At 36.2% G+C, this 27,171-nt stretch overlaps 1 protein-coding gene across 6 annotated transcripts in view; it reads right to left on the bottom strand.

The window, feature by feature from the left end:
• Positions 1–17,806, bottom strand: part of LOC113418599 (serine protease 27-like) — a 28,955-nt gene extending 11,149 nt beyond the window's left edge. For 2 of the 6 annotated variants that reach the window (XR_015746102.1, XM_087948196.1), the window contains exons 1-6: positions 17,603–17,806; positions 9,715–9,741; positions 6,718–6,744; positions 6,362–6,424; positions 1,302–1,464; positions 493–764 (exon numbers count right to left, since the gene is read on the bottom strand). Coding sequence is in view for 4 of the 6 variants with exons in the window: in XM_087948196.1 (XP_087804322.1) it covers positions 493–764; positions 1,302–1,464; positions 6,362–6,424; positions 6,718–6,744; positions 9,715–9,741; positions 17,603–17,714 (664 nt within the window). In the remaining 2 variants the exon portion in view is untranslated. Of the gene's footprint in view, positions 1–492; positions 765–1,301; positions 1,465–6,361; positions 6,425–6,717; positions 6,745–9,714; positions 9,742–9,877; positions 9,973–17,602 lie in introns of all 6 variants that reach the window. The other 4 variants (XM_087948197.1, XM_087948198.1, XR_015746103.1 and 1 more) reach the window with 4 other exon arrangements.
• Between the last annotated feature and the right edge of the window lie 9,365 nt (positions 17,807–27,171).

Below are 27,171 nucleotides of genomic sequence, written 5' to 3'. Positions count from 1 at the left end.
TTTTTAGCAAGCCAAGAAGCCTTGCTGAATGTCAGATATCTTGGTTCCTTGACATTACAAAGCTTTTTTCCACAGCTCTGCCCAACAGCAGTGTGAAAAGCTTATAACAACCCTTCCCCTTTAAGAAAGTACCAGGAAAGAAAGAAAAAACCTCCTTCTGAAACAGTAAGTCTAGGCATACTGCCAAGAATGTAATAAGGGTGGAAAAAAACAAAAGGAGATTTCTTCTAACAACTGGTTCTCCGAACAGCTTAGAAAGTTAACAAGGGGTTCTATAGAACCGGTCACAACCAATAAAATCCCACCCCTGAAGGAAACACAAACAACATTAAATTTTAGAAAGACTCTTAACTAGTTTCTTAAATACTATGCAATGTAACCATTTTGTTCACATTTTGTTTCTTGGTTCATCTCATCAGAGTCTAAGACCTCTCTATGCTAAAGAAGAATCACTCTCTCTTCCTCAGGTCTTCATCCCACAACTTTCCTCACCTCCATATGTAGGTGATCCCCACCCTGTCACCCAGCAAAGGGAGCCCTTTGGAAACTGGATTTTGGCATCTGGGAGACAGGCTGGAAGGATCCCTTGGGTGAAACGGACAGGTTGCTCTAGCTGAGCTAGAGCTATGTCTCCACTGGATCCATCTCCGGTGTAGTTCTCATGCACAGCCACTTGAGACAGTCTCCGCCACACAGCATTTGGGTCTGGATTCAAGAGCTGGTAGTTTCCCAAGTTGGCCTGGTAATTAGAGAGTACTGCATTCCTGTTGGGAACCACAATTAAGAATTAGACCCTTCGGAAAAATTATGCAGCCAGTGTCTTCAATTATCCCTTTTAGCTATCTCTTTCAACATTTGACAGTGGAAAGTTTCATTTGAGAAATCCAGCCATTCCACCCATTTCCCATCCCACCTGGTTATCCAGGGTTTCCCTGTCATTGTACCTATAAAAGCAAATATATGTAGCTAAGGGTTGAATGGTGGAATCCTTGGTGCTCTGAGCTCGGTTGTTTGCTTGTTTTGTGCACCTCAGATTTTCCACCTCAGATTTTGCTAAACAGGCTATCTTTAAGATATGGCCCACAATTTTCAGATCTCCCAGGAATTGGATCCAGCACTTCTGGAGAGTTCAGGCTGGAGCAGGATGGCATAAATAATGAAGAAAACCACCAGCTTTTTTAAACCGAAGTTTTAACACACATGCATATGCTGTTTTTATGTGCCTCCAGTAAATGGCTGTTTAGGCAGCTAGACCTGAAGCCTGTGCAATTCCAAAACTGGTCCTTCTCACACTTACTCACTTAGGGAAGCAATGGGCTGCTGTCAGTATCCATTCAGAGCTGATGAGGGTCGCTCCACAGACATGCTTTCCTTGGTACTGGAGGCTGGCTTGCCATGGCCAAGCATTCAGAGAGGCATCTTCTCCCCCCACAATACGGTTCTGCTTCACCACCTGTCCACACACTAGCAAAACACAAATGTTTGTAAGAGGGAGAAAAAACATAAAGTTGTAGAAAATGGAAGATGACCTCACAATTATAGGGTTTCTGGATTGTAAATTATCAGAATAAGGAATAAAGGCCAAATAGCAAAAATTGTGGGACAGGAATTATAAATTAACAATGTCAACTGCATACAAAGAAAATTTGCATAAGATGTTTTATAGATCGTATTTTGTGCCAATGAGGTTAGCAAATATGTTTAAAGATAAGTCAGCTAAATGATGGAAGTGCCCCCAGATACCATATTATCATATGTGGTGGACTTGCTCAAATGAAAAAATACATACATGGCTGGAAAAAAAGATAAAGCAGAATATTGATTTAAAGCCAGAAATATTTCTATTGAGGTTTTTACCTGAAAAATATAGTAATTAATTATTCATATATTAACTGTAACTAGAATTGTATATGCACAAAACTGGAAAACTGAAGAGATACCCACAGATGTGATCAGGAAAATATTAGAATGTGCAGAAATGAACAGATTAATGCTTGCAATTAATGAGAAAGAGCAAACTGAATATTATATGATATGGGATTTATTTTATCAATCGTTAAATAAAAAAATGGAAGTTAGAAACAGGGAAACAAAAGATTAGTGAAATAAAGAAGATATGCTAAGAGAGATAAGCAAATATTATAATTAGTAAGTTGGATATTATTTTAATATTGTAGAATTAATATCAATGTAATGAATAAAGCTGTAATTTTTGATTATTATTTTATAAAGATATTTGTACCAGGATGACACACTGTTCAATTTTAATATTAAATATTATTAATATTAATATTTAAAATTATGAATATTTTTAAAATTATGCAAACAAATGCTGAAAAATCAGAACCAGTATTATGATGCCTTGATTTATAACTGCAATGACTTACAACCATAATTCTGGACTCAATTATGGTTGTAAGTTGAGGACTTCCTATGGTGTAATCATCATCATCATCTCCCCTCAAATTGTAAATAAGTGGCACCTAACCCAGCTGCAGAAAAGTTGTCCTTTCTTGCTTTATTGTTTGGTATGCAAGACAAATTTGGTTATCTCTAACTCAATTGTCTAACCAAAAATTTTTGCCCATATTATTATTGTCTTCACTTGTTCATCTTCCAATTTAATGCCTAATAGGTAGCTGTATGTTTTCTTTATCAATTTTTCTTCTACTCCTGTTACTATCTTGTCTAGTTCTGTTAGTTCTTTATAAAAACACATATAGTTTAACATCTTTCTCATATCTAGAATGTATCTGCACCTTGAGTACTGTGTCATATCAATCCCTTGATCGCTCAATTCTTGCTTAGTTTTGAGTTCCCCCTTTTCATTCAAAACATTTTTGTATCTAATAATATTTTCCATGTTGATCACATTTGGGTGAATCAGTGCTTCCATTACTGAAAGCCAAACTGGTATCCTCAAGTTCTCTGACTTTCTCCCACACTAATAATGCATTCCTAATATAATGTCTTTGAAAGTAACTATGTATTTTATTTTTCCCATACCACAAGAAGGCATGCCAGCCAATTGCAAATCATGTCCCTCCAAGGTCAACAGTCTTTTGTTCCTCAATACAATCCATTCTTTCACTCACCTTAGCCTAATAATACAATTCCCAATTCAATAGCCCAAAGCCTTCTCTGTTTCTCGAATCCTGCAGCATTTTTAGGCTTATTCTTGCTTTTTTCCCTTGTCAAATATATTTTAATATTACTTTATTGAATTCCTCAAAATATTTTTTTCAATTTTATCGGAATTGTTTGAAATAGATATAATAGTCTCGGTAATATATTCAATTTTATTGTGGCTATCCTTCCTATCAATGATAATTGCAGGTTTTTCCATTTCTCCAAATCCGCTTTAATTTGTTGCATTAGTTTATAATAATTATCTTCCTTGTTTCCTCTTGTTGTCAAATAGATCCCTAAGTATTTTACTTTCTTAGCAATCTGAATATCCATTCTCTTCATTAACTCTTTTTTCTGCATATCTGTGAGATTTAAAACTAATATCAGTTTTCTCTTTGTTTATTTTCAATCCTACCACTTCGCCATATTCCTCTAATTTTTTTTTATTAGTTTAGGCCCTGTTTCTTGTGGGTCTTCCAGAATGGAAACTAAATCAGTTTAGTTAAAAGGAAGAAGCAGCTGCAAGCTCACATTACTCTGAGAAGCACAATGCCGAAGACACAAGCCTGAAGATGATGAATGAGACTTCATCGAAACGTCGCCTAGATACTTCCAATTTTACGTGGGAGAAAACCCGAATAACCAAAGATCCATATATATATATATATATATATATATATATATATATATATATATATATATATATATATATACACACACATACACACACACACACACACACACGTATATATATATATATATATATATATATATATATATATATATATATATATATATATATATATATATATATATATATATATATATATATATATAATCTGTTGTAAGTCTGAATCTTCTTTTGGTGTGAGGAGATATATGCTTCCATCCATGAATTTGGTACTTTCACTTCTAACAATACTTCATTGAACACTTCCAACATTGGCATACTTAGAATATTTTGTAAGTCTTTGTAAAGTTCTGCTGGTAGACCATCTGGGCTCAGTGTTTTATCATTCTTTGGTCTCTTAATTGCTTCTGTTAATTCCATCATTGTTATATGTTCATCTAATATGGCTTTCACTGTTTCAGGTATTTTAGCTCAGTGTTCAATAATTTGTGCTAATTCTTCTTTATCTATTATATTCAACTTGTGTTTTATTAATTCCACATGACTATTTAGATTCTGTTTTGTTTTATGTTTCTTTTTGTAGTTCTATCTCTAGCCTCTTGTATTCTTCTAATATCTTTTGGTTTTATTTCTTTATATTATTCTTCTTTCCTATATAAGTTATGACTAAACTTCTAATATATGCCTTAGCTATATCCCATACATTTTGTAACGAGGTCTCTACTTTTCTATTCTCTTTAGATAAAAAGTCTAGTCCTTTTTCCATTAATTGAATAAATTCCTTGTCTTTTAATATAAATTGGTTCAATATCCATCTTAATTTTCTTTTTGTCCTTTCCACTTGACTTTTATTGACTTATGGTCTGCCCAATTACTTGTTTCTATATTCAGTTCTTGTACATTAGATTTTAATTCAGCTGACATCCATATCATATCTATTCTTGACCAACACATATGCCTATTTGAATAGAATGAGTATTGATTTTCCTTAGGATGTATCTCTCACCACATATCTTGGATACCTAGTTCTTCCGCCCTTTTAAATAAAGCCTTTGGAAGTGTTTTCCTAGCTTTTTTATTCACTTTCCTGGTTTTATAATCTAATTCTACATCTACAATTGCATTAAAGTCTCCTACTACACATATTTTTTGTACTCCAATTCTATTATTTTCTTATGAAGTTTACTATAAAAGTCCTATTTACTATTTGGTGCATTAAATTGCTACCAGGAGTATTTGTTTGTAATTCATTGTTATCCCTACCATCAAAATCCTCCCTTCTTCACCCATAAATATTTGCTTAGCATTTATTGTTTCTTTTATATAAAGAGCTACTCCTCTCTTCTTAAGTTGTGATAGGGAGGTGTATAGTTTCCCAATTTTGCGGTATTCAATAATTTATTGTGTTGTTTTTTTGCTCTTTCAGGCAAATTATATCCAACTTTAATTTTTCTAAAGATTCTTTCCCTTTTTATAGCAGAATTCAGTCCAGTTATATTAATTGACAGTAATTTTATTTTTCTTCCATGGTTTTACTTAAAGATAGGTTTTTGTTGTTCAAGTCACTCTTGTCTCTCTCTGTTCTTTTGCCTTTGCTCCTTCTCTTTTTGCTATTTCCTCTGACTGTCTTTCATCCTTTTTTGTGAATCTCTCTCTCCTACGGCTTCCTCTTATTGTCTATCCTCTTTTTCCTCTCTTACTCTCATTACCTCTTATGGTCCAAAATAAATAAATCATAAAATTAGTCTGCTTTTTCTATGGAGTCCAATCTATGTCTTTCTTCTATCCAGGTCACCAATATTCCCTCTGGTATCAGCCATCTAAAATTTATTCCATTCTTAATGAGATGTTTTGTTAAAAATTTATATTCTGGAACTTCTGGTTGCTCATCATCAGAGTCAGAGCAGAATCCGCAGTTGTGCGCAGTTTTGCTCTGAGCTCACTTGTTGGAGGGTCCCAACTGGGACTGGAACCACCCTGGAGGGGTGGTAAAGAAAGGGGGAATTGCTTAGTGGGTTGAGCGGAGTTGCAACTCCCCTCCCTTCCAAAGGCAAGTTGCAGTGATGGTCTAAAATGGCCACCACAAAAACAAGGAACTAAGACTGTGGCAGTCTGGGAACTAAGACTGTGCTTGAATGGTGAAGCAGCGAGCGGAGTGTGAACCAGGCAAAATACATGGACTTTAAGGTACCCTGGTATTAAGAAATAAAAGGACTATTTTGGAGGAAAGTGTGTAGAGGCGGTGACCAGAGAGAGTAAGAAGGAAATTGGAATTTATAAAATTGGCTTGAGTTATTGCAATGAATTAACTTACATTGTTTGGAGCCTTATCTATTTATTCCCAAGAATAGGCTGCCAGACTGAGGAGATTCCTGTATTATAGGCTGAACATAATAAAGGTGTTAGTTTGAACTCTGCACGTGTAGGTTTCGTTGTTACCACTTGACAATTCCTGACAACAAAAAAGTGTTCATTTTTTTCCGGCCCTAATCCCCCTATGATGTAATCACATTATTTGCTCCTCCTTCTCTCTCAGCTTTAGAAGCTGCAAAATGTTAAAGATTAACACATGACTACATGGCTGGAGAAAACACAATTTACCAACTCTTGAAACAAAAGGTGGGCCTTTAATGAAGAAGATACGGCAGACATTTGTTCTTTTGTCTGGCAGAAAAGAGCACAAGTCTTTCCTAACATGAAACTGCAATTTATACTTGCCAAAAACCAGGAGTGTGAAGAAGGGAAGCAACCACAGATCTTAAACCTGAGAGGGCCCAGATATGCCAATTTAGGAAAGGTTTTATGTTAAATTGTTTCCAATGAAATCATTCCTACAATGTCTTCCTCGTGGAGCTGCTGAATGTTCCTTGTCTTTGATAGTATTCAGTTATAGGAAACACAAGTATGATTCAGGAAGTCCCCCCCCCCCCCTTGTTGCCCGTTTGACTGTCACTTACCTGTTTGAATACCATTTTTGTCATCTCCTAGAAAAAATGGAGGAAGCAAAAGAAACTGGCATGTAATTCTCTGATTAAGTAAATCTGAGATTAAAATGAACCAAAAAACAACAACAACACCCAGATAAACAACCTGTTTTTTAATCTTAAACCGAAGGCTGTGACTTTGTCTGTAAAGCTTATATAACCAATTACAAATCTGCCAAATGTTTCAGTTTGATTATTTGTTTGTTAATCATGAGAAGTCAAAAAAGACCAGATAGTGACTACAGCCACATTACTAAAGCTCTGGGTCTTTTTCTACATGGGCTGCATGTATGACATATACAGTATAAAAATAAAGAACAGAACTCCAATCATGCAGTCATTGCTGTCGCCCCTGTGAGTGTCCTCTGTTAATCAATTTGTAAGTAAGGTGCCAGATTAATAGGGGTGGAAAGCTCTTAGGGCTAAACACAGAATTCATAAATGTGTGTGCATGTGTTGTAGCCCCCAAATTTCTCAAATATCTGCATTGAAATTGAACAGCAAGGGACAACTTTTTAAATTTTGAACCTTCCACCAAGATAGGAGCATTTGAGTCCCATTTAAAATATCATACCCACTTTGCTGTTTGAAAATTCTAAACACGGAAGACAGCAAAAAAGAAAAGAAAAAACCCTGGCTGTACCCATCTGTTGATGTCACGTGTCACCACTATGCTCTGCACTATCACAAATTCCATGTCACTAATACCTGCTCCACATCACTAATACACAGGCAGGGGCAAGGCTGTATTTCCACATTCCAGTCCCAATTATACTGTACATAAAGTAGTAATGGGAACAATATGCAAATAAAAGGGAAGGCTCAAAACTCTTAGTCATTTTAGGGGTATATGGAGGGCGGGGGTTGAAATATGTTAAGGAATAAAATGTCCTACAGCGGATTAAAATATCTCTTCCATATTTTTAAAGAAAAGGTTAGGTTGATGAGTATAAGAGCAAAAAATGTTGGATTATTTAGTCTTTACACCCATCTACCCAAAACAGGTTTAATGAATTGCCTTGATGATATCGATGGCTTCATTCCTTGCAGTTTTTTGGGACCCCAAAAATTAAATAGATGTAAAATTTAACTGTCACTTCTTTTGTGTGCCTTCGAGTCAGTGTCAGTTACAAAATGTTTCTCACTTCTACCCTACAGTAGCAGTAGTCAACAGTAGTATTAGAAGCAGAAAATAAAATGAGAAAACCTGCTGGACTTGCTTCAAGTTTTATCAGTCTGACATCTAGAAGCTCCTAATCAGGCCAACAGGCTTTGCTTCCTAGCAAAATATGTTTATGGTATGCTAAGGGAAAGCTTTAGAAAATTAAAAGTAGTGGGTCAAAAGGCAATCACGTTGTATGGGTTTTTTTCCCAATTCCAATTTTAAAAAATAGAAGTATTTCTTTCTTTTTTTTGCCATTTTTGGTGCCAGGGCAGGCAAGCAGTATATTTTATTTCATTTTTATTTAACTTTATTTAATTAATTTATATAATGTAGCTACATGCTGCCTCTTCCAGAATGGTCCTAGATATACATAATAAAGATGTCTAATATTAAAGGTAAACATATAGAAACAGTGACAAAACAAAGGCTCTACATTTTCAAAGGGTTCCAAACAGGATTTAAACTTTAACTCATTTTCTATGTATTAAGGAAATGGCTCCCATCTAAACAGATTGGCCTCTAAGGATCTGAGAAGGTGTCCTGGTGATCTAGCTAAAGTTTCAACCAGTTTGTTAAGTATTAAATGTTATTTCAATTCCAACATAATATGCTGTAAGATTTTACCACCAAATTTCAGTAGCAATATTTAAGGGCCTTATGGGGGGCCAAAAGGGGGACTGAGGGCCACACACAGACCAACCAGCTGTTGGTTGCCCATACTTGATATTAGTGACCACCTTAACCCTACTTTCATTGGCACTGACTTTGTCATTGGCAAGTTGAGAGATCAACACACAGGCTTAGATCCTCCTTCATTTGCTTTCAGAAGTCCAGAAAATCTATACTTCTGTGCATTTAATGCTCTGTGTTTAGCTATGCCTTTTCCTGTTTCATGCCATTCTTAGCTTTGCATCTAGTTTGTTCCTTTATTGTTTAAGTCTCAGAGTTGCAGATATGAGAAAGAGAGGGAGGTGATCTTGATAAAAATATGCAGGACCATTACCTAGGCAAAGGAGGCTGAAAGATTTTTTTTAATCCTTGGGGAAAAAAGATAGTATTAGAAAGTCGGTATGCAAACACCTCTGTGATTCACTGGGATATAAAAAGGGAGACACTGCAAAACCAGGGTTGCAAGATTATGTTATATTAACCAATCTCAGTAAAATTAGTTCTTCTGTTCCTGTGGAGTAGATTTTTTGGCATAGTCTATTTAGTGGGGCTGAAATGTATAGCACGACAACCTTAAGTAAAGTGAAAAACAGAATAGATAAAATCTTCCTTGACTTGGATCACACATCCATGTCATTTTCTTAGCATTGGAACAAAGTAGACTAATTTTCTTCTTCTAGGATAAGTTTTGCCTTTCTTCGCTGTCCATCCTACACCTCCCCAAACCAAGTTCAAAGAAAGTCAGGACCTGCTTTGCTTTTTTAAGATTAGCTAACTGCTGTCTCTGAGCTTGGACTGCAGATTATAAAAATAATACACAGAAAACCAAACAAACCAATAACTTACAATTAGCTTTCCATGATCTCTTTCAACATTTTTGAATGGTTTCTCTGAATTCATCCACCTTCACCCCAAAAGCTAATAGGCTTCATAAGAAAGGCTTGGCTATGCCAATAGTTATCTACAAAATTGAACTGATTAGTTCAATTTGATCTTCCCAAAACTTTTAATTATAGCAACAGAAGCAATCATATCACAGAGAAAGCATGTTATTTTCATAGCAGTTACAATCAAAAAAGTGCATGTTTGTTGCAAGGTGAACAGCAAACAGCTATTTAGGTTAAGTCAATACTCACTGTTTTGAATTTCATTTTTCAGAGCACCTGTACAAAGAAGGAAAATAAAAACATTTGTTAAGCTGGAAAACCAGTCAATTAGGTAAAAGAACCAGGAAGAAAATCAAAACTGTTATGAAAAAAATATTGTACAATGTAACTTTTAGATGTCAACAGTTAATACCCATCTGCCTGAGAACTGACGTCAAAAAAAGGATGAGGGATCATGCATTCAGCTTGTTATCATTGATGCTTACTGGGTTTTGTTGAATCTGTATCCTGAAAATTAAGAACAAAACAACAACCCAAAATGAGTTGGCAACTTTAGTAGTTGGAATATTTGCAATATATATTACAGCTGGCTAGAAAAATATATGTTATATATAGTTCAGAGTAGTCTCATACATTTATAGAACAATGTTCTTTCCAGAAGAATTTTTTTCTTAAAAAAAAAAAGGCAGAATTAGTGATAGGAAAGAGGTCTATGGAGGCCAGTGTTGCCTGCTCTTCTCACAGAAAGGATAGCACTGAATGAGGACACATGATCATTCACATTCCAAGTGTTGCAGTATCTCTCTGATTATAGTCAAGATACTCAGCAACCAACTCATATTTACAATGGTCGCACCATCCCACAATCATGTGATTACTATTTGTGACCTTCCCAGTTTCTGGCAAGCAAGGTCAATGGGGAAACCAGCAGGAAGTCAGAAATTATGACCATGTGACATCATGCTTAATGACATTATGGCAGTCACTTAGGGCAGCAGTCAGAAATCCCCAAATTTCCTTCATTAAGTGATATTGTCATGTCACGTTGAGTTTTACAACCTTATGTATGTGATGGAAAGTCTGGTCCCAATTGCCATTATTAATCAAGGATTACTTGTACAACCAGAAATGTCCTGGGAGGTGGGAAGTTTCCTGGTCCTAATTGCCAAGCCCTATATTTTCTATTGACAGCTTCATCAAATTTTGTTTTCGTTCCATTTGATCATCAGGAGGAGAGTGGGGAAAACCCTAATTGTTCTCCCTGATTTATAGTGAGATCAGAATAAAGAAGGGTGGATACACAGGACAGCATTTTAGCTATTCCTTTTAGCACAAATTGCACAATTAACCTTCACAGGGACATTAGTAATCTGAACCAAGTATCAGACAATCACCTTATCCCTGGATAAAGATATAGTGCTTTTCTAGAAAGAGCAGTGATGGCCAGTGGTTAGTATGCAGTATTGCAGGATAACTCTGCATTCTACTGGCAGGAGTTCAATCCTGACTGGCTCAAGGTTGACTCAGCCTTCCATCCAAAATCAGTAAAATGAGGACCCAGATTGTTGGGGTCAACATGCTGACTCTGTAAACCATAAACCATGTAGAGAGAGCTATAAAGTCTATAAAGTATATAAGTCTAAGTGCTGCTGCTATTGTCCCAAAGTCCCCTGTAGCCTGGCTGACAGCCACAAACATGGAGGTGGGGCACAGGGTGAAGCAGGAAGAGAAATATTAAAAACCGAGCTTTGTCCTCAGCTTGTTCTGAAAGAGAACAGCAGCGTTGGCAGCAAGTGGTGTGGTAGACACACCCTGAAGTACAGTAGCTGTTGGAATAGGAAAATAGCGCTGCCTATTCAACCAGACAAAACAATCTTATGTGCAGAAATAATGAAAAACCTGCAATTGCACATATAGTTGACCAAACCAGTAACATGCAGTTAAAAATAACATAATAACAGATTTGAAAGGGAATTGGAGGTCTTCTAGTCCAGCCCCTTGCTCACACAGGAGATCCTATACCAGTGATGGCTAACCTTTTTGTCATTGAGTACCGAAAGTACCACGAAGGGGGTGCGGCATGCCCCGCCCCAGTTTTTGTTCCCAGGAGGCTACAGAGATGCCTACTCAGCCCAAAACAGGGAGTGCAAGGGAGCCTCACTGCACATCTCCCACATGCACCCCGCATATGCGCACAAAGATCCAAAAATCAGCTGGCCTGCAGGAGGCACATGCACAGTGGAACTGAGCTGGGGCAACGGCTTGTGTGCCCACAGAGAGGGCTCTGCATGCCACCTGTGGCACGCATGCCATAGGTTCGCCATCATGATCCTATACCATTCCAGAACAAATGGCTGTCCAATCTCTTCTTAAAAGTCTCCAGTGATAGAGCACCCACAACTTCTGAAGGCAAGCCATTCCACTGGTTAATAGTTCTCACTGTTAGGAAACTTCTTTGACAGATCCTGGTTCTCCTTCCTGGTTTAGATCAAACACAGCACAAAAGTACCACTTTTAAGAGTACCTTTTTTCATGCAGATATTACCCTCTCTTAAAGGAGAACTAAACTCATGTATCTAACAAGCATGAATAATATCTGGCAAATGAAGGCAGGTGTGAAGTCTTTCCTAGAAATAAAGCAAAACAAAGACACCAGAGTGTAGGAGAAATTCTTGAAATAGTAAAGGTGACCAATCAGAGCTGAGCAGAACCCAGCCTTGATTGTATCCTCAATCAGGCTGTCAACCAAGCATACTAAATCACTTCCATGTCAAAAAATGATTCAGAAGAGGAAACTGCTACTAAAATGAAGGGATATATTGTATATACTACAGGCCATATCTTAAATGGGAGGGAAAGAGAAATCTCCCACGTCTAATAGTCCAACAGCAACAATTTTCTGAAGGACTAAACCTGCTGTTACAATGATGACACCAGAAAAGAAGTTGCCACGTTAAATTCTTTCTTTTCTTCTGACCTTCCTCAGTTGTTCCACTTAACTCAAGGACATCTAGACATAAATTCTTTCACAATTGGGTACCTTATCTGGGAGATTTGTCTTGGGGCCCAGAAAGTTCCACTTCTTTTAATCTAGGCTAGAATGAAGGAGACAGATTGGACAGCAGCTTATCCATTAACAAGAAATAGTTCATCAATCCTTTGAAGAAGGATTGTGGGATTGTTTGTTGTTTTTCTTTGCAGATGCTCCTCTGCTCTTCATTAATTCTGTTCGCATTTGTAGAGTTCTGAAAAACCTGTCTGTGCTGTTGATGGAAAATTTGCCTTGTAAATATATAATTAATCCTTTTAGATTACCTGTTCTTCCTCCTCAACCTTTCTAACTTACATTTCTAGCCTGGAGCATTTCTATAGTTTCTATAATTCTCCAGAATAACAGGAAAGATTAGCAGAATCTTCCTCCTTCCAAATCAGTATGGTTCTTCTTCTACAAATAGCTCTTCATCTGAAATTGAATAGGCTTGAGCACTTTTTAAATACACTGAAAACAAAGCATGCTTGAGCTGGCAGCTACTAAGTCAGCATTTCAGAACCAGCCTTGCTGGTACATGGAATAACAGTATAAAATGGGTACAGGGAAGCATCTTGCTTACTTCAAAAATGTGTGAACTTCCGGTTCAAGCTTCTTCAGCGATGGACTGAAATCTGGAATCATGCGAGGTTTTGATCCATGCTCGCCACTGGAGCACCCCGAGCCGCCCAGATTCGGGGCTGAAGCCACCCCATAGAGGTGGTGAAGAAGGGGGAGCCATCAGTGGGGTTGAGGAGAGCCACATCACTCCTCCCCGTCTAGCCATTACTCCCTTTCCCAAAGGCAGTTGCAGCGGTGGTCAGAAATGGCCACCTCAAAGAAGAATCCGACCAGACAAGATTGTGCAGGAGGAAATTTAAAGGAGAAATTTTGACTGACTGGATTGAATGGAGAATATTTATTTAAAGTACCTGGAACCTGAATTTTAAAGACTAATACTATTCCTAAAAAAGATCTTAAGCGGCAAAAGAGAAAGGGAAAGGAAACAGAATTGGCTTTTTTTCCTCTCATATTGACAGGTTTAATTGACTTGGAACATTAAGAAGAGATTCAAATAAGAAATTGATACTAATCCACTTTGACATTAATAGGCTATTTCTAGCTGAAAATAAAGTGTCAAACGGATAAAGATTCTTGGGTAATTTTAAAAAATTCTTTAAAAAAGAAAGAAAGCAGAGGAGGGAAAAAGGAAACAAGAGGGTAGAATCTGGAAATGGAGGAGACCACCTGGAACTTAAAAAAAATTGATAGTGGAATTTTAATAAAGCTTGCAAAAGATACATTGTAACTGAAACTTTGTTACAAGATAACAAAGCCCCTGGAAAGAGAAAGTCAGAAAAGAAGCAAGAAACAGTTTTGGATTATTGGATGATTCCTGGAATTTTGGGTGGTGAATCCTAATGAAACAAAATAAAATCAATTGGGGGTTGTTTAAATTTTTTTAAAATGGCATCAGTCCTTGAAGAGTTAAAAATGAGACTTTAAGAACAAAAAGAAGAAGCACAAGAGGAAAGAGGATCTTTTGGCTTCATATTTCATTTTTTAGAAATGGAGATTTTGAACTATGAAAAACAACAAGAAATGCTGGCAGAACAAGAAGGGTGGGATAAAGAAGAAGCCATCTTTAATGGCCAAGCAACTTTAAGCATGGTTAAAAAAAGGGAAAGGGGGGGGGAAGGGAGTTAAAAACTTAAGCATTGAAGCAACAACCAAAAAAAAGAGTAATTTGAAAAGCAATCATAATATCAGGAAGAAGCAGAAGGGAGGATCACAGAAGGAAGAATCAGATAGAGAAGGGAATAAAAGGGGGAGGGAGAAGAAGAGAGGGAAGAGGGAAAGGAAAAGAAGCTACAAAGGACAGAAACAAGATATAAAGGTACAGGAAAAGCATACAAGAATTAAAGGTATAAACCTATTTAAAAGACACAGAGACAATGGTTAAAATTTAACTTAAGGAGAGAATTCTGCAAGGATGCATGGGATAGCATTGTTATATTAGAAATAGAAAAGGGTTAGAAAATATGTTTCGATATTAAAGTGATAGAAATAAATTATATTGATGTGTAATGGAATATTTGTTTGTAAAGAGAATAAGGCTCTCAATGATTTAAAAAGAAAGTAAAAAAAACTGAAAAGAAACATGGAAGATTTTTATCAGTTGACAAGATGAATTTGAATAAGAATAATAATTTTATTGACTACCGTTAACTATTGTTTTGTTTTTTTATTTAAAGACAGTAATAAGTAAAATATGAAATATAGATGATTAAAGTGAAAGACAACTGATATTACTAGATAATGTTTGTTAAAAGAAATAGAAATGTAAAAGATTGTTATTAATATTAATGGCAGAGCTGTACTTGAATAGAATAATTATTCCATTTACTATTGTTATACATGAGATATATATACTTCTTTCTTTTAAGAATTTAGTGTGTATTTTTAAGGGAATGTACCGAGCAGAATTCGATTAAAAATAGGTATGTGTTATAAAACAGAGGTTAAAAAATGAATGTTATAACTGTAAAGGTGTAACTTAAATTTTTAAACAAGATTTGAAAAAAGATACAAAAGTGTTGCACTCCAGTCTAGTAATTACAGGGAAAATTTGTTTTATGAGAAAAGATAATATGAAATTGTAAACAGGACAGACGAAAGTATAAAAACATTGATTATAAATAATTTTTAGATTTTAAAAATTAGAAAAAGATATGTAATTGAATTAAGAAAGGAATAAGATAATTTAAAATAAGGCTATAGGAAGTAAAGAAAGAGAAAAGCTATTGAAAAAATTGCAAAAATAGTTATAAGATATGTTATAAGAATGTATAAGATAAATATGTATTGAGTTTATGTCTGTATGGATAAGTGATAACCCAGGGTCACGCTGTTCTCAAAAAAAGATATTTTATTTGTATTTATATGTTTTGTGAAAACTTAAATAAAACTTTTATTTAAAAAAAATGTGTACCCACTTGTTCACATATGCATTAAAATCAAGATATGCTTATATACATGCAGATATGTATACACATGATTTTGATCTGGACCTAGGTCTGGTAAATTTGATCAGGTGTGGAATTTGAACTTCTTGATTCTGCTTTCGCTTTTATTTATAATCTGCATTCCCTTCCCCGTGACCCAAAAATTTTATTCACAAACTCCAGAAAGGGTTTTTTGTCAATTCAACAACCACCAACAAAAGAAAACATAGCAAACAAGGTGCTTTCAAGCAAAAACACCCAAATGTAAGAAAAAATGAAAATTAGAATTAACTTAATTCAAGTCATCATAACATCAATTCTATGGATTTTAATGCAATTAGTAATATAAATCCATACAGGGATGTGTAAAAGTAAATCTCATTAATATATGTGACATTAGTTTTTGCAAGATTAGGGATGAACTACACTTAATCTCAACCCAAGGCATTTTTTTTCAGGGATAAATAAATGGTTTCCATAATAAATTATGATATCTGAAAAATTTGCAATTGGAGGATAATAATGTTCACTTCTATGTCTTATATTTCAAAAAATTGTTAACTAAGGTACAGTATTAGAGAAAAAACTAAGGCACAATCATTTTCACTAACATACTACCTTTCCATGGGTCATGTATTTAACTTGACATAATAGCACATTCAGTCATGGGAACTCTCACATCCACAAATTAATTACTTTTCCTACAATTTGTAATATCCTTGATTTATTTTAAGTTTTATACAACAACCATGGCTGATAGCTTTTGCAAGAATGATGAGAGCTGTTGCTTTTTTCTTGGTAGCTAAAATAGAGAAGCAAGAAGATATAAAAGAATGCAGTATATTTTAAAAAGCAATTAATCTGAGTAAATGGTCAGGATCCAATAAACTCCACATGAAGCTTTTTTTTGCAAAAAGTAGATATGCTCATTTCAGATGTGAAAAAATAAGAAAGCACCCCTAATCTGCACTAATCACAGATACTCGTTGATTTCTCATTGTCAAAGTCCAGGGTATTCAATTCTATTACAGCTGAGGATCTCATAAAAGTCATTGGATCATTTGACTTAATTGAGAAATGAAAGGTCAATATGAAACTTTATTGAAATTGAAGGTAGCCTCACCTTTCTAGATTAGAAGATTTCAATGAGTTTTATAACAAAAAAGGCAATTATTACATACATATGTTCATAAATTTAGATGTCCTTGCCTGCAAGCGCAAAATAAGTTTTCCAATGAAATGGACAGGGTGAAAGAGAAACAAAAGAGTTGGCTGTTCCCATTTTAAAACCATTTATTTCCAGTATGCAAGGTAAGCCAACCATTGAAAGGACAACTGGCAACCATTACCAGGCATGCTGTGCCAGGCTATTTATGGAGATAAAAATTCTAGATCAAGAGCTTACAAATTGGAACCCAAGAATGTTGCCATCATCAATTTTCCTCCTCAATCTTACCTTTTTCAACATGCATGCATAAATATACCTTATTTCACATCAAAGAAACCCATGCTGCTCTGAAACTTTGGTTATATACGTTGGTGGAACAGATTTTGCAAACAATGAGACACCTCCATTGCCTATTTTTATTTCAATCACATGCCAAATAAAAATACAAAAAGATAAAAAAAATTATATGCTGTTAAGTCAACCTTCCTTAAAATATTCATGGACCTACCCCTGGAAAAGAGAAAAGAAAGGCCACCAATATCCCTTCTTTGTCTTTCAACTGCTAGACCACTTTCCTGAGCTGGTTTGTGATCATCCTAATAATATATGTGCAAATGCAAAGTATTCATAAAGAAATACTGTCTGATGTGGAAGTGATTGTCTGATCACTAGCTCTCACTCCATCTTCTTAGTCCTAAGAATAAAATTCAAGTATTGGATTTACACTGTTGTAGTCCGAGTCCCTTCTCATGAGAAGGCCTTTTCTGAGATATCCACTGTAAATCAGCAACCTCCTTGTTTAATTCAGAGAAACAGGATCTTATACACACATACTGAGAGTTTATGCATCACAGACAAATTCTTTGGATGCCCAATCATTCTTGGACAATAAAGAATATTCCAATACACAAACACACCAAGGGCCAACTTACTTACCCTGTGTTAGAGAAAGCATGACAAAGCAACAGAAAATAGAGGCAGTTCTCATACCGAAACAGGGCCCCTGCCTCAACTCCAAGGAAGAAGGTTGTTTCCAGCCTGTAACCATCCAGTTTTGCTTCAGTGAAAACCTATGAGCGTGCAAAATAAATTTTTAACAAGGCAGCCACTTCCTGGCAGCTTCCTGGAAGAATGTGATCCAACAGGTCTGCCCACCTGATCCGTTCTCTGCCGTCCCCTCCAATAACCACACCTTACTGGCCTTTCGTCCCTTGCTAGACTGGTCAGTCTTTGGCGTCACACTCATCTAAGATTGAGCAAGAATTATGTATCATTTCTCAGAACAAGGTGCTGTTTCCAAGGAGGCAAGAAAAAATAAATTAGTGCTAGTCTGGATGCAGAAATATGATGCCTGGATTATCAACCTTCCCCTATCGGGTGGTCTCCGATGCAAGACAAGAAAAGGCATAGAATGGCAGTATAGAATGTTTGCCGTGCCATTCATTGTAGAATCAATGAGAAACTTTGTATAACTACCACAAACAATGAATAAGAGTGTTTTATATTTGTCTAGTTCATAAAGGGAAATTTACTTTTCTCCAGCAGCACTACCAGTATAGAGCAGATTTCAGCAGTTATTACAGTTTACTTTCTCAATTCAACAGTTCATTTTCCAAGAATTACTCAAGGAGGCATTTGCTGTATTTTTTTAATGTCCACATTTTTCCTACCCAGATTCAAAAACCACTAATGTGTCATATTCTAAGGTAATTAAAATGGCTGCATTTAAATCATCAAGTTGGACTACCACTGCAGAAAGTGTAAGCGTTCCAATGAATGAATTCAGAAAAATGTTGGAATATAGAGCAAAGGAAGTTCTCAGAACAAAATACAAATAACAAAAAGAAACCAATGAAAGGATGATATGGTAAATTAATTGAAGAAAAGCCATTGCCCTGTCTTCCAAATGCTGTCTCCTTGTTCAGCATTCTCAATCTGATATTCTCCAGAGGCACTGGAAACTTCCACAATCCACAGCTGTGCTCCAGTACTTTTGGAGGCACCAAGCTGGATAAGGGTTCCCTAATTTTAATATGCCTTTAATTAGATGTAGGATTCCCATGCACTTGTGAGCTTGTCCTTCTATCATAAAGCATAAATAAATCAACAAATAAAAATGGCAAAGTTGCAGCACTGCAATATTAAGGGGCATGCATAAGCGCACAATCATGCCTGCTGTCCCTGTCCTATTGTCCCCAATTATTTGTATGCATTTATACTTATATTTATTCTTTATTTTATTTATTTTATTTTATTTGGTTTGTCAATTGCTTACAAGATAATAGGTATAAGTAAAAACATAGTTATGAATAAATGGATATATATAAGATAAATAAAAGAAACAATAGGACAGGGACGATAGGCACGTTGGTGCACTTATGCACGCCCCCTACAGATCTCTTAGAAAAGGGGTGAGATCAATAGTAGAAAGTTTAAGGTTAAAGTTTTGGGGGTTTGGGGATTTATTCTTATTTCTATTATACTGTAAACATTTAACAAATCAAATAGATAGATAGATAGATAGATAGATAGATAGATAGATAGATAGATAGATAGATAGATAGATAGATAGATAGATAGATAGATAGATAGATAGAAATATTCACATTTTAAACATTTAAAATTAAAAAACCCTCTCGAATCTCATGAAATTTCATTCTTATATGAAATCCCACATGGAAAGATTACTAAAGTCTTATACAACTTGGTAACTTTATGAGATTTCTAGTGGTTTTAATTTAATAGGTATTATTATTATGGGTGGTTGCATAATCAGTCTGATATTTAATTGGATTTGGCATATTTATTCACCTCTTGAGTCCTTCCTAAGAACCTGAAATAGGTAGGTGTTCTTGTATGAATAATTAGTAATAGTATTAGTACTTCCATTTCTGGTGTACAGGAACCATCTTCAAAGCAGACTCCAGAGCCAATGCATTGAGGGTGTTTTGTGTAAATAACATGATTAGACTTGGACTGAATAGAAGCTGCGAGCTGCCAGCTCATTATCCTTTCATAGAACTGGATTTTATTTGCAGCCAGACTCTGTATAATAACTAGCTGTTGTGCAGCTCAAAAGGGATATGCATATGAATGGGACCATATTCCCATTTCTTTTATTTGTGTGTGTGTGTGTCTGTGTAATTTTATTAAAACTTTAAGCAAGTTAACACACACTAATAGAAAGTAAAAAAAGGAATCAAAGAAAAAGGAAGAGGTACATGAAAAGGAGAAAGGTTAAGGAAAAGTTAAAATAGAAAATAAAGGGAAAAGCTTCTGGTGTTCTTCATACCCATTATAAGTTCAAATATATTTTAACCTCTTTAGTTATAACATATTACCAGAGGTGGTATTCAGCAGGTTCTGACCAGTTCTGGAGAACCGGTAATGGAAATTTTGAGTAGTTTGGAGAACCAGCAAATACCACCTCTGACTGGCTCATCCCCATCTATTCTCTGCCTTCCAAGTCCCAGCTAATCAGCTCTTTTGTTGCCCTGCACAGGAGAATGTAGCTGGAAAGCAGGTTAGTGGGGTGGAGAAGGAATGGGATTTTGCAGTAACTTCCCCTGGAGTGAGATTGGACATTTTACAGTATCTTTCGCCTGCCACGCCCACCCAGCCACACCATGCCCACCAAGTTATGCCCATAGAACCAGTAGTAAAAAAAAAAATTAATCCAACCACTGCATATTATCCTTCTTTCTATAACCTATTTCACCTAATCATCCTCCTCCTCCTCCTCATCATCATCATCTTACTAGCATTATTCCCGCAAATGCAGTATCCACCTTTCGGATTGATGAATGCCATCTTGCATGATCAAACGCAGCATCCAGGTCCAACTGGATAACTTGCATGTCTGCATTTATTGTGTCTTGCCATCTTTACTTCGATCTTCCATGTGGACATTTGCCATCTCTGTTAAAGTGGAAGGAGATGCAGGCAATGGTGCATGGTTCTGTTCTTAAGACATGGCCACACCACAGTAGGTGTTTCTCCTGCATTTTCTCAAGTATTGGCCCAAAGCACACATTCTGGTGAGAGATAAGTTCCTTGAGGATTGGCTCCAGCATGAGTCCCAAGGCTCAGAAAACTCAACCTCTGGCCCCAGTGACCGACCCAGATTGGATCCTGCAACATTATACTGGGATGCATTTATTTGCCTTCATTCATATTGGCACAATGCCCATTTACTGCCCTAATGTTTTATTGCTGACATGGTCAAGAACAGAAACACCTAATGACCAAACAAAGCATTTGCATCTACCCTTCCCAATCAACACACTTCGAAACGAAGTCACAGCAGGTTTTTCCCCCAATTTTAGGCATATTCATATTTCCATAGATATGTATGTAAATGTACCTGTAATCCACTTAATTTTATGGGGTTGTCACATTTATATAATGGCAAGAACATGTTTCTTCAGCAGGGCACTGTTTCCTACCCCTCCTACTATTTTCAACATATAAATGTCCTTCGTATGTCAGTGGCAACTAATTGATACTGACTACAGAAGAATCTCTACATTTAGTTCAAATGTCAACCACAACCATTTCCGGTCCTAATCATGCAGTATTTAACATTTGGATGTTCCTTTGACTGAACTGTCTTCTTTGCTTGACTAAATTTTAGCTCAGACTTCAGGTAGAAACAACAAAGTGTTGTTTTCTGAGCAGTCCAAACAACTGATGTAAGTTATACAAATTTACATTGGTCAGATTAACTGCTTGAATCAATGAAAAGAATACAACTAGGTTTGTTTCTACTTGGAAACTACATCTAGTCTGTGCTCAAGACAAAAAGAAATGAGATTAGGTAAGTCTATTGTTATAGAAATGTCTAGTGTACTAAGTATGTAAAGGTTGAGTAGTATTTTTTTCTCCTACACTGAAAAAAGTTGGACATTAATATTTTCCCTCCTCTTTCCCCTACTCACACTTTTCTTTTCACTTTTTCCCTTCCTCATTTCCCTTCCATTTATTTTCCTTTGTATTTTATATTATAAAATGTAATTTTAAAAATGATGTAAAAAAAAAGAAAAGAAATACTGAGACAGAATATACTCTTCTGCACCACTATTCTGGCTCTCTCAAGATCAGATCAAAGGTCCTTTACTTCCCCCAAATCAGAGTTCTGGGCAGAACACCTTCATATTCACATGCATCTGCATACAGAGTTAGTGAATATTCAGATAATACAATTTCCTTTCAGGTTTACCAATTTAATCCCCAAAGTGATTTGAAATCAAACACCTCAAAACATATTTTTTTAAAAATTGTAATATACAGTACACGCATATACAAAAATGTATATAAACTAAAAGTAGTTCCAGCAGGAATTACAGGGGTGGGATTCCAACTTTTTTAACAACTGGTTCTGTGGGCGTGGCTTGGTGGTCATGTTATTGGCTGGGCATGGCCAACTCACTATCACTCACATCGAGGCACGCATCTCCTCGCCTGGCCTTTCATGATTGTGGGGATGCTGCAACAGTCGTAAGTGTGAAAAATGGTCATAAGTCACTTTTTTCAGTGCCATTGTAACTTTGAATGGTCACTCAACACAAGCAAAGTACCAGCAAAGGAGGGGGAAAAAACTCCAGAGAAGTTCCTGAGACAGGAAGTCTAGTCCTTCCAAGAATGTAATAAGGGTTAACGGAGAGGCAGTTTCTGTAAGCAACACCAGAATGTTTCCTTCCTGCCTTCCTTACAGGATTAGGCCAGTAATTTCTTCTAACAACTGGTTCTCTGAACTGCTTAGAATGTTAACAACCGGTTCTAGCGAATAGGTGCGAATTGGTAGAATCCCACCCCTGAGGAAGTACCAATAGTTTTCAACAAATCTGTTGAAAACCTCTGGAATATTCCAAAAATATCTGGATCTTAGCCTCAGTAGAAAAAAAAATAGAATCCCCACATTTATTCCAGGGAATCCAACAGTTACCAGTCTCACCATCACATACCTAATTAATCTTGAAAGTACCTAACCACCTTTACTCTGGTATATGCCCTGCCCTTGAAGACTGATACAGAAAAATTCTCCACTGGGAGAGACAGTGTGTGTGTGTGTGTGTGTGTGTGTGTGTGTGTGTGTGTACCCACCTTCCTTATGGTTGCTTACAACTGTAATAAGTATTTGATTGCCAAGTTCTTCATAATTGCACTGAAGAGAAAAAAACCAACATTATAGCTAGAAATTCTTTTATAACCCATATGTTTGGCCCTAATTTTGCTCTTTCTATATAATGTAGGCCAAGTTACTTTTCTAAATTAGAAATTAGTATATCACTTCAGCAGGGAAATTAGTTATTTAAGTGCTAATTCAAACCTCAAATATATTAGTATTAGCATATATTTCTTTATATTAATTTAACTCTTTGTTCCCATTAAGGAGTATACAGAGTCATTTAGAAGTGTTTTTTTTTTTTTAAATATCAAGATGGGACTTAAAACTAATTCCAAAGCCATCTTGTGAGTTTTGCAGGTGGATGAGGTTTGAACCAGAGCAGTGGTGGGATTCATATTTCTTTACTACTGGTTCTGTGGGCATGGCTTGATGGGCATGGCAGGAGAAGGATACTGTAAAATCTCCAGTCAGAGGTGGTATTTGCCGGTTCTCCGAACTACTCAAAATTTCCACTACCGATTCTCCAGCATCAAAAAGTCTGGTTTTTCAATCACAATATTTTTCCACAAATTTTTATTTTTAAGAATATGTGCCAATGATCATGTAGAATCAACAACAATGTGTTTTCTATATAGCAAAATACGATGAGTCATGTGTTCTACAGACTACAATGATCATTGATTTAAAGGGACTGGATTGAGGTTGAGGGCTGGAATTAGAAAATAAATGATAGAGCCTAATCTAGGCTATTGAGACTATTAATGGATTAGGGAAAGAAAGAAGCAGACAATTTACACAGTCACAATGTACAAAAGTTGGATGATTTCAAGCCAGACAATATCTGATTTTAAGAATATACTTGCTGGAGGGAGAATATTCCACAACTGATACTTCTCCAACTCTGGCAGTCATCCTGCCAAGTACTATCAACGTAGTGAATAAATTAGTAGACCAGCAAAATACTGTGTGCATAATATACTTAGACTTCAGCAAGGTATTCAACAAAGTAAACCACAATCTACTTCTTGGGAAGCTAGAAAAAGCAGGATAGATAGAATCTCCTCCAGATGGATTTGTAGCTGGCTGACAAACTGTACTCAACAAGCAGTCCTTAATGGGTCTAAGTCTACATGGAAGGAAGGAAGCAGTGGGATGCCACAAGATACCGTCTTATGCCCAGTACTCTTCAATATCTTCACAAATGACTTAGATGAGGGAATAAAAGGGGAACTTACCAAATTTTCAGATGATACTAAACTGGCAGGAATAGCTAACACCCTAAAAGATAGGCTCAAGATCCAGATGGATTTTGACAGACTTGAACACTGGGCCCTATCTAACAAAATGAAATTCAATGTAGAGAAAAGTAAAGTCCTATACTTAGGCAAGAAAAACCAAAAGCACACATATAGATTGGGTGAAACCAAGCTTAACAGCAATAACTGTGAGAGGGCTTGGAGTCTTAGTGGACAACCAACTAAATATGAGCCAGCAGTGTGCAGTGGCAGCCAAAAAAGCCAATGCAATCCTGAATTGCATTAACAGAGGGATACAATCGAGATCAAGTGAGATACTAATACCACTCTATAAAGCCTTAGTAAGACCACCCCTAGAGTATTGAATCTAGTTTTGGTCACCACATTATAAAAAAATATGGTGAAACTCTAGAAAATGTGCAGAGGACAGCAACCAGGATGATTAGGGGACTGGAGACTAAAACATACGATGAAGGGTTGCAGGAACTGCGCATGGCTAGTCTAGTGAAGAGAAGGATCACGGGAGACATGATAGCAGTGTTCCAATATTTGAGGGGCTGCCACAGAGAGGAAGGAATCAAGCTATTTTCTAAAAGCACCCAAAGGCCAGACAAGGAATAATGGATGGAAACTGAACAAGGGGAGATTTAACCTGGAAATAAGGAGAAATTTTCTGACAGTGAGAACAATCAATCAATAGAACTGCTTGCCTTCAGAAGTTGTGGGAGCTTCATCACTTGAGACTTTCAAGAAGAGATTGGGTTGACATTTGTCAGAAATGGTGTAGGGTCTCCTGCTTGGGCAGGAGGTTGGACTAGATTACCTACAAGGTCCCTCCAACTCTGTTAATCTAATCTAGATCTAATCTACTACCTTAGAAATACAAATCCAAGTGGATTTATTTAAAATGTATCACTAGATATGATGACAATGGCAGCAATACCTTGGATGATCCTCATCCATCCAAAGTTACCCTCCTCATATACCGTAGATCCATCTGCATAGAATTGATTCCTCATGAGATGCTACTGGCCTTACTATCAGTTGAGGATCCTTAGATGCTCAATCTTTTTATAGTTTCTCATAAGTACTGCATAACGCTAGCTACAAATTAAGGATCAGATCATGACCCAGACATGTTCTGCAATTTTAATATAGAAATATCTATTCTAAAAAAGTAAATAATCCATTATTAATTCATTAAAGCCTGGTTTTCATTTAATTTCTAATTTGATTTTAAACTGGTTTGGTTGACTGAATTGTAATTATTTTAGAAGCATTATTCCATTACATACCACCAAGGTCAATATATTATAAGAAAAGAGGGACTCCGGGGATTTCCGGTTTGTCGGCTTTGCGAGCGGTAGGGATTCGCGAAGCTGCGCGATCCCTGCCGCGCTAGCCGTTTTTGGGGCTCCGACCCGAAAGGGTGTGGAGCAAGGCTGCCCTGCAGGGGCAGCTGAAGGTAGGGGGATCCGGGAAAGGGTTTGGGGTGCTGCAGACCCCCTCCCTAGCCGGCAGAACCTCCTTTTACCAAGACGGTGCAGCGGCGGTCCGTGATGGCCGCCACAAAGAAGCCGGCAGCTGGGCAAGTATGCGCTGGAGGAAGAGGAGAAAGTTTTTAAAAAGTGAAAGTCTTCTTGGTTGACCCAGGACTCTAAGATATATTTAGTTTAATTCCTGAAAATGATGGCTTTTTGGATGATTCTTTCCACAAGAGGAAATAAGCGGCAATTCTGAGGTGCTGAAAGGAAAGTTTACTCTCCCCCGACGGAATTAATAAATGGATATTGAGAAACCTGTTTTTTTTTTCAGGTAAAACTAGCTTTTTGGGATAAGTCGGAAGGGAGAGGACAAAAAATATATTTATCTGGTTGGATTTTGTTGGAGGAGATGCCTTAAGGATTTGAAAACAGAAATAAAATCTTAATAAGGCTTCAAAACACAGATTTGAACTTTCTTTTTCTTTGTCTGATACTACCCCTGAGAAAGAGAAAGGGGGAATTCTGGCTTGGTTTGGATTGATTGAGGATTGTGGACTTTGGGGTTGTCTTGTTTTTTCTTTTGGAATATTTTGGTTGGTGTGAAAAAGAAAAGAAAAGATCTATAATGGCTTTTTCTTTGGAGGAACTGAGAGATGAATATGAGCAAACAAAAGCAGCCTGTAAAGATGGTATGGAAAAAGCTTTTCTTTTTTTAAAAATGGCGTTGGTTAACTATGAACAGACAATACAGATGGAAGCTGAAGAGCAACAAGAAGAAGATGAAGACGCCATCTTCAATGAATCCCAAAATTCATCTAAGAAAGAAGGAAGGAAGAAAGCGAGGAAAATGAAGGACTTAAGATCTAAAAAAACATTTAAGAAAGAGAAAAATATGATGCAAAATAAATACAATGATAGCAAACAAGAGAAAAAGGGAATACAACAGAGAAGAGATGCCGGCAAGACAGAGGTTAGAAGAAGGGCGGGTAGGAAGACTGGGTGGGGGAAGAAAGAAAGGGGAAAGGCGGAGAAAAGCCACAAAGTTTTAAAATTAGATGGGAAAAGAGGAATCCTTTTTAGGGATAATGGGTAAAGCATAAATTTTTTTTAAAAAGATTCTGCAAGGTACACAAGATGGTACTGTAACATTCGTATTAGAAATAGAAAATTAGAATGGCTTAAGAGTTAATAAGAAATTAAAATGTTGAAATGTTTAATAATGATTGATTTTTAAAATGTAATAAAATATTGAAGGGAAAGGCAATGAGAATGCTATAAGATTTATTATCTAGATTTATTATTTAACTACGTATTTAGGAGGATATTATGTTTTTAAACATTTTTGATTTTTTACTCTGTTTTTATTGTTACTAAAAGTAAAAATTAGTAGATAGAATGTACCAAGCAGAATCAAATTGGGTATTAGGTGTTATTTTAAATGTTAATTTAATTAATTTAGGGGAAGGATAGAAAGGCATCATACTCTGATTAGAGATTTCAGGAGAAATTCTTTTTTTTTTTCATTATAAGGAATGAGATAGAGGGATAATAAAGGTTGGGCAAAAGATATAAATATAATGATTTAAATTAAGATGGATTGAATAAGAGAGATTATGAAGAGTGAAATGTATGGAGAAG

This window comes from Notechis scutatus, chromosome Z, assembly GCF_049901735.1.
Source record: "Notechis scutatus isolate UNSWTSFEM ecotype Mainland chromosome Z, rNotScu1.2, whole genome shotgun sequence".
Lineage (NCBI taxonomy): Eukaryota > Metazoa > Chordata > Lepidosauria > Squamata > Elapidae > Notechis > Notechis scutatus.
This window is presented reverse-complemented; position numbering and strand designations above follow the sequence as displayed.